We start from the raw sequence: 16,722 nt of genomic DNA on the forward strand, positions 1-16,722 counted from the left end.
ATACCGCTTCGTCCTCACCCCCCATATCCGGTGCCGATATCTGTCTAACCCCTGATAGACGGATATCGGTTGTCCGATACCGGATATTGGGACGGCGAACACTAGTGGCAGCTGTTGACGCCATCAACAGATGCGTCATCTTACGTCCCCGACGTTGGAGCCCAATTATTCGTCATCTTCAGTTGACGAAGACGATGACGTTGCAGGCACGCGAAGAGCCTATACAAATCTCGCAATATTTGTTTCTGATTTGTGCCCGAGGATCTGAACAGCAGCTTGATTGATGCGTTTGATCTTCATTCCTCGGCAATTTCCAATTCGGCTTTGAAGATCTCCATCCATTTCCCCGTTCTTTTTCTGCCTTTAATATTGCAAAAACTGTCGCGGCTGAAGACGGAGACGGTGAATATCAGTTCTATATTCTGCCCTGGTGTTTTTTGAACCTCCTAATTCCGAGTTTTAGCTAATCTGTTCCTCACTTTATTTACTATATTTAGCTTTAGGAATTATATATTCAACTGATTATACATTCGACGACGTAATTCTGACTCCAGCTTTGAATGATTGAAGTCTCGGCATTCAAAGGTTAGATTCCGCTAGATTTCTATGTGACCAGTATCCACACTAGAATGTTACGCTTTGTACATCTAGGATTCTTGTTCTTATTTGGTGTGCTTTTGTTCTCTTCTTTCGATTCGCTCCCTTCTTTATTGCTCTACCAATTCGATGAGTAGAAAATTATCTACTTTTTCCTCGTTATTGCACAAAAATTAGTTCCTATTTCTTCTTCTCTTAATCTCTCGCGATCCGGTTTTCCCTCAGTTTAATTACTCTCGAATTTTGTTTAGAATTACTTTGACAGATCATAATCCATGGCCGAGAGATTGGCGCCTGAGAAGCGCCATAGCTTCATGCATGATGGTACGATCGAATGCACATTTTTTCAATCTTAGCGTTCAATCTTGTGTCGATCTGAAATTGAAACTTTGGATCATGCCGTCAGGGAAAAAGGTGTTCGAGTGGGATCAAACTCTAGAAGAAGTGAATCTATACATTCCCCTCCCTCCTGGAAACGTGCCTACTAAACTGTTCTACTGTAAAATCCAACCCCAGCACATCGTCGTGGGGATCCGTGGCAGTGATCGTACATTCCTTGATGTGTGTGATCTTGCTTGTTGATATTTCTAGTTCCTTTTCTTTGCGCTTAATACATAAATTTAGTTATGAAATTAATTTAGCACACTCATATTACTTATCTTATATGATCTGCAGCACCCTCTGGCTGCTTCAGTAAAGACCGACTCCTCATTCTGGACATTGGGTATGTATTAACCGTTGGTTCATGACTAACTTATCTTGCCACCTCGCACTTTAAAGATGAAAAAGGCAAGGTGACCATCACCTCTGAATGATTTTTTTTATGGATTATTTTTTTATGCAGAAGATGGAACGATGCACGTTTTGTTGCAGAAGAGAGACAAGGGGCAGACATGGTCATCCCCGTTCGAAGGTCAAGGGCTCCTAGACCCGTACGCTGCAGATCTAGAGCAGAAACGCCTGATGCTGCAAAGATTCCAGGAGGAGGTATATTTCTTATTCATTTCTACTCATATTTAAGTTTTTGACTCGGAGGAATTAAGATCATTTTCATTTTATGAGATCAAGCTTTGGAGGGAATAAAGAACGCCCACATCTTTGCACTTTTATTCAATTAAGATGTCTTATTGGAATAATTTGATTCTAAAATTTGCATCTGCTGCTAGTAATTTATTGGGGCAGTTATTACATACCATTGTTTAGATCTCTGTGATGATCCTCTTTGGCTGTGGTTTGAGTTTATGTTTGGCATCTTGGTCACTCTCTTATTCTACTGGTATCTCGGTAACTGAATATATATTTTTTGAAGAAAATTGCTGTAACTTAAGTTATAAAATTGAGATTGAGGAAGGATCTTTGAAGGAACGACTTGGGAAGACTAGAAAGAAAGAAAGAAAGAGAACGGGAACCAGCCCAAATTGGCTTAGTGCAGCTTCTTGTCAGCCGTCTTTAATGGAGGGTTACAAGTATTTAAAGGAAAATACTCAAAAGGCACCTACGATGAAAATACCCCTGACAGTGTGATACCGTCGAGATATCTGGTAGGAAATCCTGCAATAGCTTTTCTTGAACATACTTCCCAAAGCATTTGTTCAACATAAAGTCAGTAACACATATTTGCAAGTACAATATTCCTCTGACATCCAATCCGGTGATGTCTTGGATTGGGAATGATAGAACAAGGTAAAAGAGTGTAGAAGGAAATACAGAACTGAGAAGGACATACCCCTTGATTGCCATCGGTGGAAAGGTATCAAGTCTCCTCTGATATCCTTCGTGATATCAGTGACGGAGGACGATTTTCTAGAGCTTAGGGTTTAAAGAGTCAGGGGAATGTGATTGTGTTTGCTAATGATGACGAAAATTGTCATCGCCATCCAAAACCAGCCATTGGTGGTGTCATTTTCATCAATCCACGGCACGAGTGACAATGATGATTTTGTCATCATGATGAGAACCTGAAGTTCTTAGCAGGAAGAGGACAGGAAAAGAGGGAGAGGATGGTAAGAGGAGGGGGACCTGACAGAATACATATTGCTCAGGGAAGAAACAGCGGCAAAATGAAAATCATGCGGGGAGACAAAAGAGAAGAGAGAAAAAAACTTGGTATAACTTCTTTGCTGCCCTCCTAAAGGAATGCTGCCTGCTTTTAAAGGGAAATACATATGCAAGGGAGAAAGACTTAAATACCCCTATTGGACGAGACAGCTAAGACACCATTTGTTATGACCGGGGTTGTATCACACAGTCATCATCATCCAAGCAAGACTTAAAGCAGCCAAGTCCTGTCCTCATGGAATCATCATCGCCTGATAGGCAGTATCATCGGTGATGGCAAACATCGTAATGTAGACGCCAGTGGAACAAGTCGTGAAAAGAAGAAATATTTGTAATGCTATTTTTCCCGTTAACCCAAAAAATTAATGTAAAACCTGGCTGTCTGATACACACCATTTCTTCTCCAAGCATTACCAGAGGAAGAAGAGAAGACACGTGTGAGAAGACCCATGCTGATTGATCACGTGGGGGAATGGGTATAGAAAGAGAAAAGGGAAAAGAGCAGGCATGACTCATTTTTCAAGAGTTCAGTTGCTGAGAGCAGACTGAGGACTGGGGAGAACGAACCGGAAGGTGATGTAACCTTCGTACACGAATAGTGTAGGGACAGGACTTGAATCCACAAGCCTTGCTCTACGTGAAGCAGTCAAGTCCTGAATCCACAGAACTAGCTGCTCCAACCCTTGAGTCCACAAGGGGAGAAGCAGGAGTTTCAACAAAACAATACACTTCAATAAAATTGATCCTTCAAGGGTACATGGGGGCCTTATATAGGCCACAACACGTGCAGGGTCGTCCATAATGATAGTACCCACGAAAGGACAACTCAAAACATTGAGAAAAATAACTTTGACAAGCTAAAACAGAGGATCAGCTGCCTGACTGTCTGAGCAGAGATATTCTGCAAATTCCGGGGCCTAGAGAATCTGTCAGAAGATATTTGTGTGGCACAAGAAGATCCTGATAGGACACAACAGAAGATCTGCAGGTCTGACAAGCTGGGCTCTAGATACTTTTCTGCAGATGATGTCAGCTTCTAGAATGATCTCCTTCTCGGGCCACTAGTTGCTAATAGGCCTCAGAAAATGGGTTTTTGGGCTACATCAAAAGGGGAGAGATTGTAGAGATCTCCATCGTCTCTAGCCTGGTTCATCTTCGTTTGATCCTTCTTTTCCACTACACTCTCCTTTCTGATTTGCAGATGAACCTATTATCAACCTTGATAGCTTGATACCGCATGATCTCGTATTCTATCGAATAGATATTTGATCTTGTTCATACAAGCTTCCATCAGATCGATATCACCGTCCTTGATAATCCATTTTCCATTTATATTATTCTTGATGAGAAGTTCATTTGATCCAGTCCATTGGTTTTTCATCAAAACCTCTATTCTGCCGTTTGCATTGTCTTCCAGGGAAAACTGAAGCCCGGAGAGGAGTGGATCCCTCGTCTGAGTAGGAAAATAAAACTCAAGTCGAATTTATAATCTTTTAGAGGACAGAACCCTGGAAAATTATTCACTGGAAACTGTAGATAATTGTAGAAAAAGGTCTCGCAATCACTTAATTTGCTTTGCTCTGCTGCTACTGTCTTGCCTCTAGATGGGGTTGTTTTCTAAAGATTTACTTGAACTCCATTAGGATGGACATAATATTAAGGAAGCAAGAAATGATAGAGGAAGATGGAGATAGAACCTAACTCCAACCAATGTCTCAGGTTCCTTACTCTTAAAATTGGGACAAAAATACGCCTATCACCTGATATTTTTGATTTCAAGCCTCCAAATGTTTTACCGGCTGATATTTGTGACTTATTGCTTCGTTTCATGAGATTACTCCTTGAATTTGTCTTCCAGAAATACAGGTATAAGTTCATTTGTTATCAATCCTCTGTATCTTAATTTACAGCAGAATGATATCCTCCTTTACATCAGAAATATCCTCTGTATCTTATTTTACATTATATGGGCAATGGAGAGTTTTATTCGGACGAACTGTTGGCTTTTTCCCCTAATTCTTTGTCTCATAATCACATCAATTTATTGGGTTTCCTGCAGAATCCGGGGTTTGACTTCTCCCAGGCGCAGTTCACGGGGAGCTGCCCCGACCCCAGGACGTTTATGGGCGGAATCCGTTGATGACCAACCTGTTCATCTTCTTGGTTATCTGTTCTTATCGTCCGCCAAAAGAACTGGGTAGTTGAACAAGGCCACCAATGTATCCCCTCAACTTACGATTTGTTTATGAAAAAATGGATCTTCCATTGCTCTTGTAGTCCTCAAATAACCGGTGTTCTCCAAGCATTTTATCCGAAAGATTATGATCTTTTTTTCTTCTTCTTAAGGTGATGCATTTTCCTTTGATCCGGTTCTTCTTAGTATGCTCTGCATAGTCTTTTTATTATTTTCATCCCCAACAAATTGAACAAGGCGAAGAAACAGAAAATTGTTCCGCTCATCCTTTCCAGTTGGGGTATTCTATTATTTTCCTCTGTAAAAAAGGAGAAAAACCGAAAAAAGCGCATAACTTTCCTCTTATCCTTTAAATATAAGGCCGAATTCCTCATGAAGGCTGCCCACGGGATAAAACGAGAACTTTCCTTTAAATTTCCTTCGATCCAGTTTGTCCGCAAAAAATGGAAACGTCCCTTTAAATTATTGGAGAAAAAGATGAAGATAATCTTCCTCTCATCCTTCAATTGTTTTGATCCAGTTCTCCACTAGCAGACAGCAAGAGTGAAAAACCGAATTATTCAATCCTCCAAACAACGACATCCCTCTTCGAATTAATTAATTTCGAAAACGGGCAGTTTCAGCGGATCCTAATCTGTGTCTTTTCCGAGTTTCTCTTCTCATTTACGATTACTTTTCAGCAAAAAAGACATCTCCCGTTGATCCGATTCTCATCCGTTTACTTAACCTGTCACAGGTACAGAAGAAAACCTGCAAATTGGTAGATTTTTTTCCTTAAAGGGGCATCTTTCAGGGATGCCAAATTCGCTCTTATTTTCCTCCACAGATCGATGGGCAGATTTGCAGAGGCGAGGACAGATGGGGACAAGCCCGGCGATGGCGACGTTCACGTTCTTGGGGGGACCCCCCAAAAAAATTGAGGAGGAGCGTCTCCGTAATCGGCCATGGTAAGATTAAATAAATGGTCCAGAGGCGGATAAATGAAGACCCACCACACACAAATTTCAATCTTGGCTTCATCTGCAGACCCGCGGATGAACTGAAAGGTATGTTATGGGAGGAGATCGGCCTGCATTTCTGCGCCACGAATCCTGTTTTCTCTACTATTTTTTTTTTTTTTCATGTCGTCTTTGGCAGGGATAAACAGTGGTAGGTTAGCTGAAGTCCGAAAGATCCAGTCTTTTCCCGTCTCTCGACTTCCTTCTCCTTGATCCGGAGAAGGTTCTGGACGGAGATTTGGGCTTGTGATCATGTCTCGGGGGTTGGACTACGAGATCATCAACGAGAATGTGAAGAACGTCGCCTACGCGGTTCGGGGGGAGCTCTATCTGCGCGCCTCGGAGCTCCAGAAAGAGGGGAAGAAGGTTTGAAATTTTGAGCATTCAATCCAGATCTTCGCAAGATCATCGATTGTTCTGAAACCCGGTTGTGTTCGCAGATCATTTTCACAAATGTTGGTAATCCTCATGCTCTGGGGCAGAAACCGCTGACATTCCCGCGGCAGGTAGGGTTCTTGCGTCTGAATCTGCGGTTTTTTAGCGACTTGTACTGAATCTTCCTCTGTATTGAATTGTGTTCTAGGTCGTGGCTTTGTGCCAGGCGCCATTCTTGCTGGATGATCCTCATGTCGGGATGGTGTTCCCTGCGGATGCGATCGAGAGAGCCAGACACTATCTTTCCTTGACTTCTGGCGGGCTGGGTAAATATGCTATTTCTTCTTGATTTCCTTGTTATGTTCTCTGATTCATCATCAACTTTTAGGATTGATGGAAACCTCAGGGCCGAAAACTGTGAACCCTAAACATTATATAAAAATGTATGGAGTTTCTTCGTTTCCTTGCTCTTCTCAGCTTCATAACCATCGTTCTCGCCCCTTTTTGAAAAATTCCTTTTAGGATTGATGGAAACCTCAGGGCGAAAACTGTGAACCCTAAACATTATTTAGAAATGTATGGAGTTTCTTCGTTTCCCTGCTTTTTCTCAGCTTCAGAACCATCGTTTTCGCCCCTTTTTGAAAAATTAGTATGTCATTCTGGGATTCTTTTTAGATTAATGGAAACCTCTGGGCCGAAAACTGTGAACCCTAAAACATTACTTAGAAATGTATGGAGTTTCTTCGTTTTCTTGCTTTTTCTCAGCTTCATAACCATCGTTTTCGCCCCTTTTTGAAAAATTAGTATGTCATTCTGGGATTCCTTTTGAGATTAATGGAAACCTCAGGGCCGAAAACTGTGAACCCTAAAACATTATTTAGAAATGTATTGAGTTTCTTCGTTTTCTTGCTTTTTCTCAGTTTCATAACCATCGTTTGAAAAATTATTATGTCATTCTGGGATTCCTTTTGGGTATTAATGGAAACCTCAGGGCCAAAAACTGTAAAACCTAGAGGTCTCTTTAAAACCTATCATTCACACTAGTCATGAAGGTTCAAATGATCTTATCCGACCCGCTTCTCTAGCATCATAACCTGGCTCCTGTATTTTTGCAACCCCAATTATCAGTCGGCTGATCATATGATGATCAGGGCTGACCCATTGGATCAAAATTTTCAATCGAGATCCGACCCAACCACCAAAACTCTTACCTTGATTATGCTTGAAGTGATGAAAAAGCTGAATCTTTTCTCTCCCATTCATCAGGTGCATACAGTGACTCCCGTGGACTTCCTGGAATTAGAAAGGAAGTCGCCGAGTTCATCGAAAGGCGTGATGGGTATCCAAGGTGACGCTTCTCTTCAAAATAACCTAAAATACTTGGCGTTTTTGAATGGAACATTCGTTTTTTTCATTGTTGTTCTTGTGGGAGTCATCATGTGTATGATAGAATCCCTCCATTATGGTTCAAGGATGAATATGGATGATTTTTTTGCTCTGGGTGATTTTTTAAAATACTTGTAGGTAGAACAAAAAATAATTCGAACAGAACGTTGCACAGACCCGTGTGCGGCTCTTTTGTTTGCTTTGTGCAAATTTTGTTCTAATTTTGTGCGAATGTGCAAATTTTGTTTGTTAAAAAAAAAGGAACAAAAACAAAGAACAAGGCCATGTACGGTACTTATGTGCGAATTTTTTGTTTGTTTCAAACGAACAGAACAGAACAACCATGTCTACTTGTAGGGCAATCTAGTAAAAAAAATGTCTTTTTAGGGGCATGGGAGATCCTCCAGAGAACGGATGAATAACCATTCCTGTCTTTTTGTTATTTCCTTCTATTGCTCTCTCTTCAATTCTAAGATTTCTTCCTCTAGAAGCTGCAGTATTTCTGTCATTGTTACTGATTTTTATCCTTGAAAACAGTGATCCCGAGCTTATATATCTCACTGACGGTGCAAGCAAAGGTGTCATGCAAATACTGAACACAGTTATACGCAACAACAAGGATGGGGTACGTAATATTGTCGCAAAAAAAAAGAAAAGAATTGAAATATCAAGGGGAAATAAGGGTTATATTTCCTTTCTCACCCTGATTTTCATTTTTTTTTCCTGGAATCTGATCTCATGTATGCTGCAGATTCTGGTCCCAGTGCCGCAGTACCCTCTGTATTCAGCAGCCATATCACTGTTTGGCGGGTCTCTTGTGCCGTACTTCCTTGACGAGTCCTCCAACTGGGGCCTTGACATCAATAACCTGCTCCAATCCGTGAATGAGGCTCGAAGGAACGGAATAACTGTAAGCACCTTTTCTTGTGCATAAAATCGTTGCAGTGATTGTTTAAGAAAGTTAAAAACCTTGGATGGGTCTCCATCTTGACTATAATTTTGTTTTTCTTTACTTATCCGTCAGTTAAATTAGATAGTTTCGTAAGGTTGATGATTTGATTTTGCGATGAGACTTAAGTGTGCATAATGAAAACAATGTTTTGCCCCTTTTTATTTTTTGAAAAAAAATGGAAACCTCAAAACGTGATTGTCACCTCATGTGTCACTTTAAAATTTCAGTGATTGTTTAAGAAAGCTCAAATCCAGGAAAGCTCAAATTCTGATAGAGACCTCGGGTAGAGAGAGAAAGATAGAAGCATAGAAGTAACACCTGTCACAAGCCCGTATCAGTGCATGAAACAATTCAGGAGGATCTTCCATTCTTAGGAATGTCGTCCGCATTTTTTGCTATTTCACTCAAGATAGAATCATAGAAGGGAAAAACTAACCCGGTAAAGGGTTGGGGATCATATAAAATTGATGACAGTCTCTTTGCTTATCCCCTTTGATTCGTTTAATTTGGTTATGAGACTTGAGTTTGAATGATGAAAGAATGTCCTGTCACTTTCAGATCCGCGCAATGGTTATCATAAACCCTGGAAACCCGACGGGCCAGTGCCTCAGCGCAGCAAATATTCGTGAAATTCTGAAGTTCTGTTACCAGCAGGGTGTGGTTCTGCTTGCCGACGAAGTTTATCAGCAGAATATATATCAAGATGAGCGTCCATTCATTAGCTGTAGAAAGGTACAACATTCATTGGCTTGATCACCGATTCGGGGTGATCTTCCCTTTTTCATTGAAAAAACACCTTGAAATAAAAAAGCCTTCAACCCAACCAAATCAACATTTTTTAATTGATCTATCAGACTTTGCTGGACATGGGCCTACCCTTAAGCAAAGAGGTACAGCTTGTTTCCTTCCACACCGTTTCCAAGGGTTACTGGGGTGAATGTGGACAGCGTGGTGGTTACTTCGAGATGACTAACATTCCTCCCAAGGTATTGATTTCGATTCGATTTAACATGCAGTTTCTCAAAATCTCCTTGACGTTTATTAATCGATGTTTCATCTGATGCAGACGGTAGATGAGATTTACAAAGTTGCGTCGATTTCACTCAGTCCTAATGTTCCCGGGCAAATATTTGTAAGTAACTTCCATGAGATTTCTCAAATGACAAAAAATGTCAACAACGGCATTTATCTCACCACTTGAAATCTTTCTGTTTACCAGTTGGGACTGATGGTGAATCCTCCAAAACCGGGGGATATATCGTACGCAAAGTTTGAGGCAGAGAGGTTGGAAGTTCAACCCCAGAAACTGTTTTTCTTTCTCTAGCAGTCGTATTTTATGCACTATCTGAACACTTGCTTTGTTTTAGTTTGAAATAGATTTGATAAAGATTACGTTGTTTGGATGTGGCAGCAAAGCTATCCTTGAGTCACTGAGAAGGAGGGCCCATATAATGACTGATGGGTTCAACAGCTGCAAAAATGTGGTTTGCAACTTTACAGAAGGTAGCTAACCTGTCTCTTCCTTCCATATGCATCCTTATTTACTTATTTATTGCTCATCACAATTTTTCTGTCTGCAGGAGCGATGTACTCATTCCCTCAAATTCAATTGCCGCCAAAGGCAATTGAAGCTGCGAAGAAGGCTGGCAAGGTTGCCGACGTGTTTTACTGTCTCAAGCTCTTGGAAGCGACTGGCATCTCAACCGTTCCTGGCTCTGGCTTCGGACAAAAGGAGGGGTAATGACGCTGATTTCACAACTTTGGTTCACTCTCAGACCATGACGATTATTCTTGTTCATAGCCAAAAATTAATACTTTGACGAATCAATCATGGGGATCCTGATTGATGAATAGAAATCCATGCTGAGCTCTGTTAAAGGACATCATCCTGCTTAAAGATGAAAAGTAGCTGCCTTACTTATCAGCTATAGATTTTAGCGCTTATTTAGCGCCAACAACCTCATTAAGTGATCATATTTAGCTCCATCGCAAGCTTTCTTTATCAAAATACTGGAGATTTGTTCCATCCATAAGTCCATTTTCTTCTTGCCCTGACTTACTGGCTGTAGATTTGTCATCCATTTCCCGCTGACCCATTTTTTCTGTCTAGGGTCTTCCATCTGAGGACAACCATATTGCCTGCTGAGGAGGACATGCCAGCCATCATGGCTAGCTTCAAGAAATTCAATGATGATTTCATGGAGCAGTACGAGGACAAGACACCGTACTCGAGGATGTGAGGGGCGAGGAGCTTAAACTCGTCATTTGCACATCAAAGTACCAATGTTTAAAATGTTTTACTCTTCATATAAGGATGCGAAATCGATCACCTCCCTTCTGGCAAAATTTTCCGAAGAGTTAAGTCTTGTTCCTTGTGGACATGGCATGCACCGCAGATTATACTTTGGATCATATTGCCAGAATTTGCCTTCTTGTAACTTCGGCATATTCATGTCCCCATCAATTCTCATTTGAATATCAAAATATGGGTATGATTCAGCGTTTGACCCTTCGCATGGATGCGAAATTAAGTATCACTTCTCTTGCAATACTTGAACGTGTCCAAATCCAACTAAATGGATCATACTCAGGTGGTCCTCATGTCACAATGATATTACTTTAATGGAAATTTCTGGGCTTTCGAGATTTAAGATATAAGGAACAAGGCCATAAGCTACGCAAGATCAATAGAATATTCCTAAATGATAGGAATGACACGTAGTTAAATAAAGGAAAACATAAGCAGTATCCCAAACCTCATGTCATTTTACGCTTTCTTGACCTTCTTTGCCGGTGGAGAGAGGAACAGGCGGAAGATCCAGGCTGCCAGAATCGCTCCAAGGAATGGAGAAATCCAGTAAACGTAGAACTGTTCCCATGTGTTGTGGCGGTTGTTCACATAAGCCCAGCCAAATGCCTGCCTTGACACAAACCCTCATCACTTTTACAATCTACCATGTAAAAAAATACAACAGAAAGACTGTATTGATGAATAATTTCAGCAGAGATTTCCACCTACTGCCAGAAAAGCAAACAAAGATAACCCATCTTTGCCTGGTAAGTTTCTGGGCTATTTGGATGAAGACTTTGAAGAGAACACTTGCTAAGAAGAAATACGAAGCATGAAGAATAAGAAGAGGAAGAGCGACCAAGAAGCATGACGGAAGAAGAAGAAGAAGGCACAAGAACAGAAAGCAAGAAGAAGTTAGAACAAGCCCCAAGAAACAAGGTGAAGCTCGAACAAAACGCAAATAGATGCAAGCGCAAAAAATAAGCATCAAAAAGAAGATGCATGATCAAATAAAATGAATTGGAAGGAGATCGGGCGAGAAAAGAAGTGAAACCCAGAAATAAGAATACGAAAGGAGAAACAAAATGAAGAACACATGGACAATAAACGAGGATGGAGAAAAAATAAGAAGAAAATTTGGGATGAAGCGATAGCAAAGAGCATGATGCAAGAGTAAGAGGCAAAACGGAGGAAGATGAACCAGAAAGAAGTGCACGAAGAGCCTTCAACATGGAGGGACAAGAAACAAAAAGAAACATGAACAAGAAGCGAGTCAAAATACTAGGCGTCGGTGGAATTAAAATAATTTCAAAATGGTAAAGTAGCAACAACGACAAGCGAAAAGTAAATTAGGATAAATTAGAGAGGGAGAGATGATCAGTCATGATAGGAAAATTAAAACTGAGCACGAGATCCCGGATAGTGACTCAAGAACACGGTCATAGAAGTAGAAACACTGAGGAAACAAACGAGTCACACAAAATAGTTACCCTAAATCCAGATATGAAGATGATAAAGAAAGTTGAACAATGACTGACTGCACCAAACAAGTAAAAGGGGGAAAAAGCATAAACATTCAAGAATATTTGCCATGAAAAAATGGGATCACAATAACCCAGCAGTTTGATATTACGAAGATCCTTTTTTTTTAAGTATCATGAAGATCTTTCAAAAAATAAAGAAATCGGTATTTAAACGAAAGCTAGAAATTAAAATGTGCAGTATGAAAGAAAGATATATATAAGATGACAGTGGGAGAATCCAAATAAAAAATCTAGAAAAAAATTATTAATTTTTTTTTTCTGAATGTTCATCCCTTTTAAATAAACCTCATAGAAGTACTGTCTTGGTTTTAAATTAATGAAGGCAAACATGCAAGCTCCCTAGAAAAAAACCCATTTGAAGAACAGCAAGCTAACAGGAAAGCCTATCCAGAACGAATTCAGGTGCAGAAATTTGAAAAATTCGAGGAGTTTCTCCGCAGGCTTACGTTCGCAGGATTCATGGATGGACCAGTGTATCCGCTTCCGAAGATAACCATTGAAATGGTGGCGGTGGCGATCAGCCATGCCTTGAGAATCAAGCTGCGGGGGCCCTTCACCACAATCCATAGAACAGCAAAGGTGATGACGAAGGTGAGCACGCCTTCGGCAATGGCGCCCGTGTGCATATCCACCTTAACCGAGGGCCCGCCGAGCATGTGCTTGTACTGCGCAGGCATCAGCTCCATGATCGCCAGAGCTCCTCCCACAGCTCCCAAAGCCTGAAATTCGGCCCAATTGTAGAGAATTCTAGGGTTTTGGGGGCTTCAGGGCGAGAGAAAAAGGGGGAAACCTGGGCAGGAAAGCGGAGAGCCATGGAGAGGAGGCTATGGTCGGCGAGCCCGGCGGCGTAGAAGGCGGCATGGGCGGTAGGGTTGAAGGCCGCTCCGCCGAGGACGCTCCCGGCTAGGGTTGCAGCGATGACGAGGAAGGCGATTAGGGTTGTGGTGATGGCGATCGGCGCCATGGGGAACTTGTGGAGGTCGAGGGCGGTGCTAATGGCGTGCGTAGAAGCGCCGAGCGTCGACGCGCAGACGACCCAGAAGAAGGTCAGAACCGCGTCCCCCGCCGCCCCCTTCACCGCCGATCCCACCTCATCCGCCATAGCCATCGAGCACTTCCCACCTTCACCTCCAGAATGGCCATGAGCAGCTAAGAATAAACGTTTTATAGAGTGGGTCCTCTCTTCTTCCCACACAGGCAGTACTGGATACCTAACTCCTCCAATAATAACTACATCCACATTGTTAGATGCTAATAATAACTACAGTAGTGTTTGTCCAACTGATATGGGACAACCCATATCTAGATGTCGAGCAGAGCATCGCACACACCCGTGTGTGGTTCTTTTGTTCGTTTTGTGCGAATCTTGTTCTAGTTTTGTGCTAATTCGTGCGAATGTGCAAATTTTGTACGTTTTTGAAAAAATAAAAGAACAGAACAAAGAACAAGGCCCTGTGCGGTTCTTTTGTGCGAATTTTTTGTTCGTTTCAAATGAAGAACAGAACAACCATGTCCACCCATATCCGACATTGGCAAAAAAATCAGATATCGGTCGACATGCGTCTTTAAGATGTGGACGGGTTTTGGTGACAGATATCGGTTGGCTAAGGAAGAGACGGATCTCGGATACTGGAAATCAGTTATTAATATCCAGATATCGAGATCCGATGTCCGAATATTTTTTTCCGAAACCGTTGTAATCCACTATGGAAGAATTCTAGAATTTCTCCACGGCTCCATCAACAGTTTGTACTTGGTCATCACTTGCATAGCGAAAGAGAACAAATAAAACATGATGCTTATGTTAAATATATATTATATGATAACCAATGCAATGGATGTGGACCTCGAACAGATGCAACTACCCCATCTTGGCCATCCTCGCCATCCGAATCTAGCTCCACATCATTGTACCGTCGCTTGTTGTTCGCACGCAGCCAACACTTCAGTGTGATGAGTATTTCAATGCTTATCGGTGGCAAATGTGCTCTTTTGTACCTGACAATAGCATTGCTTGCAGAGAGCATGCGCTTAGCAGAAGCGCTTGTTGCACATACAAACAATAGCTCCCTTGTAATGGAGGCAAGTAAGGGGAAGCAATTTGCCCCTGTGCTGACCCACCAAGATAGTGGGTGAACAATCCCTTATTAGGCACAACCTTTGTTAGGTATTGGTTGAACTCGCCCTATGCCGATCTCGTTGGCACAGGTGCAGGTTGGACTTTTCACATAGTTCTCTGCAGTCAAGAGTCTAACTCTCTGCCTTTTGGATGCTCAGATTCAAAGTGCCCACCCATTGCATGGTAGCAAAGATAGTACATATGTAATGGTTGTCTCTCTAACACCCTCACGAAGCATTGACCCTTTGTGGAATGGGTCCATCAATACCGCGCTAGTGATTGTATCATTCACCCACAAGATTTCTGCATACTGCGCTAGCTTGCGTTGCATCGCCTGACACTCTTGCACCATGTTACAATGATCTCCTTCATGCAATTGCCGTACGCATGTGAAGAAAGTGTCCTCTTCAATTTTCTGGACCACCTCCTCTATGTGGCGTATGAGACCATCTATGATAAATAATACATCACATATGGCCGGCGTCACTATCCTGCACACATGATCGGTGGATACAGCGTACCACCCTAGGATACAATAGAATTCTTTCAACAACTCCCACTCATCCTTCGACATCTTCGTCGACTTTCCCTTTTGGCCAAAATTCTTTGACTTCATCAATCACATCACGTTTATTCACGAATATCGATAACATAGCATAAGTGTTGTTCCTACGGGTCGGACATTCCAACACGACCATGTTAGAATCTTCAACTTCGAGGTCATCTTCACATGCCTTCGCATACTCATCTCTCCACTGAGCAAAGCTCTGAATACTACGCACAGGTGTTCGCACTTAGACAACTACATCACACAAATATAATAGACGATGTGCTTCATCATTGTCTTCAAACACTGAGTATATATCGCCATGCCTGTTGTCCTCGTCGCTGTCATATTGTTCTGATGTCCTGCTTACATTGTTCTCATCGGGCTCTACTACTTGGGTCGAAGGAATGTCGAATCTTTTAATTGCAGCTTGGACGACAATGTTTAGAATATGTGTAATACATGGGACGTGCCTTCTAGCGCTAAATGTCGGGTTGACGCTCTTTATCCTCTTCACAATCACTGATATCATCCTCTTATTCACATAGGCGTTATTAGTAGTCACAGCATAAACCTGCATAAACACGGGTCACATATAAAATTACATGTTTAATTACAAAGATAAGTTCGATGTTGAATGATGACCTTTGGTCGTAGGCAGAATTCTTCCAGGACCTAGAGAATGATGGACGCCATGGTGTCCCCATCATGCTTGCTAACGATCTCTCGGATGGCAAGTACTCTCTCTCGGTACACCCATTTCTCGTCCACCCAATGAATGGTGATGCCTAGAAGTCCGCACATCTACGGTGAGGGACACTCGGTCCACGTTTTTCCATAGCTTCTTCGCCTCTTCCTTCATGTGTCCATGTGTTTAGATCGTATAATGCTTCATGACCTTTGTACTGGGGGGATCCAATTCCAGTTGTGTCACATAGTGCCACAACTCTTTGAATGCAACATTCTGAACGATACTCCATGGTGAATCCATCAAACATATGAATCGTGCAATGACATTATTCATCTCATCATGTGTGTGCCCTCTTATAGGTCCTCGTCGGCTTGGCTTTCATTGTTGTTGGTCGTGCATTGCCCCCATTATATGCGGCTGATCCTTGTCGACCACCACTAGGCCCTTTAGCTCTACATGACGAGCATTGATCGCTTACCGCTTGATCGCTTTTCTCTTAATGTGCGGGTTCTTCTCACTTCGCAATAAGCATGCGTAGTACCCATCACCAATGTGTTCGAAATAGTCAATGATGACTGAACGATTAGAACGAGGGTGACTTTGTACGGCACTAGATGTTCCCGCGTTGGTACCTTCAAGACAGTTTGCTACTGGCCTAGAGCAGTCTTGGGCGGGGCACTACCTCTAGGTGAGTTCATGGTTCTAAGAATCATAATTTAGTTATTAACGATTGGTTCTTACATCAATACATGTTGACGCACTATACTTAAAACTCTTAAGAAGGTACAGCAATTTGCAACTTCGTACGCAGGTAATATTAAAACAAATAAGATAAAACAATAAGGAAAACAAACACTAAAAGAAGTAAAATTAGTTAGAGATGAAAGGAAGAAAGAGGAAGAAGGGAAGATATGATCAAAATAAATTACGAGTGGAAAAGAGGTAAGAAGATTCAAAGAGGGGAAGCAAAG

The 16,722-nt window shown here is 41.8% G+C and overlaps 3 protein-coding genes across 7 annotated transcripts; 2 read left to right on the forward strand and 1 right to left on the reverse strand.

Annotated features, from left to right (window-relative positions):
* Positions 1–238: 238 nt before the first annotated feature.
* Positions 239–5,020, forward strand: LOC144706639 (HSP20-like chaperones superfamily protein). Of its 4 annotated transcripts, XM_078579638.1 has the most exons (7): positions 241–402; positions 498–585; positions 849–921; positions 1,004–1,158; positions 1,273–1,321; positions 1,442–1,584; positions 4,715–5,020. In XM_078579638.1, the coding sequence occupies exons 3-7, from the start codon at positions 873–875 to the stop codon at positions 4,793–4,795; spliced, it is 477 nt and encodes a 158-aa protein (XP_078435764.1). In that variant the 5' UTR covers positions 241–402; positions 498–585; positions 849–872; the 3' UTR covers positions 4,796–5,020. The 4 variants fall into 4 exon arrangements, with proteins under 4 accessions (XP_078435766.1, XP_078435764.1, XP_078435765.1 ...); XM_078579640.1 differs by lacking the exon at positions 498–585 and having other exon boundaries at positions 239–402; positions 1,445–1,584; XM_078579639.1 differs by lacking the exon at positions 498–585 and having other exon boundaries at positions 241–430.
* A 741-nt stretch (positions 5,021–5,761) lies between these two features.
* Positions 5,762–11,064, forward strand: LOC144706637 (glutamate--glyoxylate aminotransferase 2). Of its 2 annotated transcripts, XM_078579634.1 has the most exons (14): positions 5,762–5,895; positions 5,987–6,213; positions 6,288–6,353; positions 6,431–6,548; positions 7,489–7,570; positions 8,146–8,233; positions 8,360–8,518; positions 9,119–9,292; positions 9,415–9,546; positions 9,627–9,692; positions 9,780–9,844; positions 9,972–10,063; positions 10,141–10,297; positions 10,671–11,064. In XM_078579634.1, exons 2-14 carry the CDS (start codon positions 6,100–6,102, stop codon positions 10,798–10,800), a joined length of 1,443 nt encoding a protein of 480 aa, XP_078435760.1. In that variant the 5' UTR covers positions 5,762–5,895; positions 5,987–6,099; the 3' UTR covers positions 10,801–11,064. The 2 variants fall into 2 exon arrangements, with proteins under 2 accessions (XP_078435760.1, XP_078435761.1); XM_078579635.1 differs by lacking the exon at positions 5,762–5,895 and having other exon boundaries at positions 5,964–6,213.
* A 151-nt stretch (positions 11,065–11,215) lies between these two features.
* SIP1A (small and basic intrinsic protein 1A) lies at positions 11,216–13,541 on the reverse strand. The gene is made up of 3 exons (XM_078579636.1): positions 13,185–13,541; positions 12,841–13,113; positions 11,216–11,477 (listed from the first exon to the last, which is right to left on the reverse strand). The coding sequence occupies exons 1-3, from the start codon at positions 13,500–13,502 to the stop codon at positions 11,328–11,330; spliced, it is 741 nt and encodes a 246-aa protein (XP_078435762.1). The 5' UTR covers positions 13,503–13,541; the 3' UTR covers positions 11,216–11,327.
* Between the last annotated feature and the right edge of the window lie 3,181 nt (positions 13,542–16,722).

Source organism: Wolffia australiana, chromosome 8 (genome assembly GCF_029677425.1).
Source record: "Wolffia australiana isolate 7733 chromosome 8, ASM2967742v1".
NCBI lineage: Eukaryota > Viridiplantae > Streptophyta > Magnoliopsida > Alismatales > Araceae > Wolffia > Wolffia australiana.

Excerpts from the sequence above, each read along its gene's own strand:
- LOC144706639 (XM_078579639.1), top strand. The coding sequence starts at position 873 with ATGGCCGAGAGATTGGCGCCTGAGAAGCGCCATAGCTTCATGCATGAT. Across the intron at positions 922-1,003 it reads CCATAGCTTCATGCATGATG|GGAAAAAGGTGTTCGAGTGG; the intron begins GTACGATCGAAT and ends TCATGCCGTCAG. Across the intron at positions 1,322-1,441 it reads CTCCTCATTCTGGACATTGG|AAGATGGAACGATGCACGTT; the intron begins GTATGTATTAAC and ends TTTTTTATGCAG.
- LOC144706637 (XM_078579634.1), top strand. The coding sequence starts at position 6,100 with ATGTCTCGGGGGTTGGACTACGAGATCATCAACGAGAATGTGAAGAAC. Across the intron at positions 9,845-9,971 it reads GCAAAGTTTGAGGCAGAGAG|CAAAGCTATCCTTGAGTCAC; the intron begins GTTGGAAGTTCA and ends TGGATGTGGCAG. Across the intron at positions 10,298-10,670 it reads GGCTTCGGACAAAAGGAGGG|GGTCTTCCATCTGAGGACAA; the intron begins GTAATGACGCTG and ends TTTTCTGTCTAG.
- SIP1A (XM_078579636.1), bottom strand. The coding sequence starts at position 13,502 with ATGGCTATGGCGGATGAGGTGGGATCGGCGGTGAAGGGGGCGGCGGGG. Across the intron at positions 13,114-13,184 it reads CTCTCCGCTTTCCTGCCCAG|GCTTTGGGAGCTGTGGGAGG; the intron begins GTTTCCCCCTTT and ends GCCGAATTTCAG. Across the intron at positions 11,478-12,840 it reads CATCCATGAATCCTGCGAAC|GCATTTGGCTGGGCTTATGT; the intron begins GTAAGCCTGCGG and ends GTGTCAAGGCAG.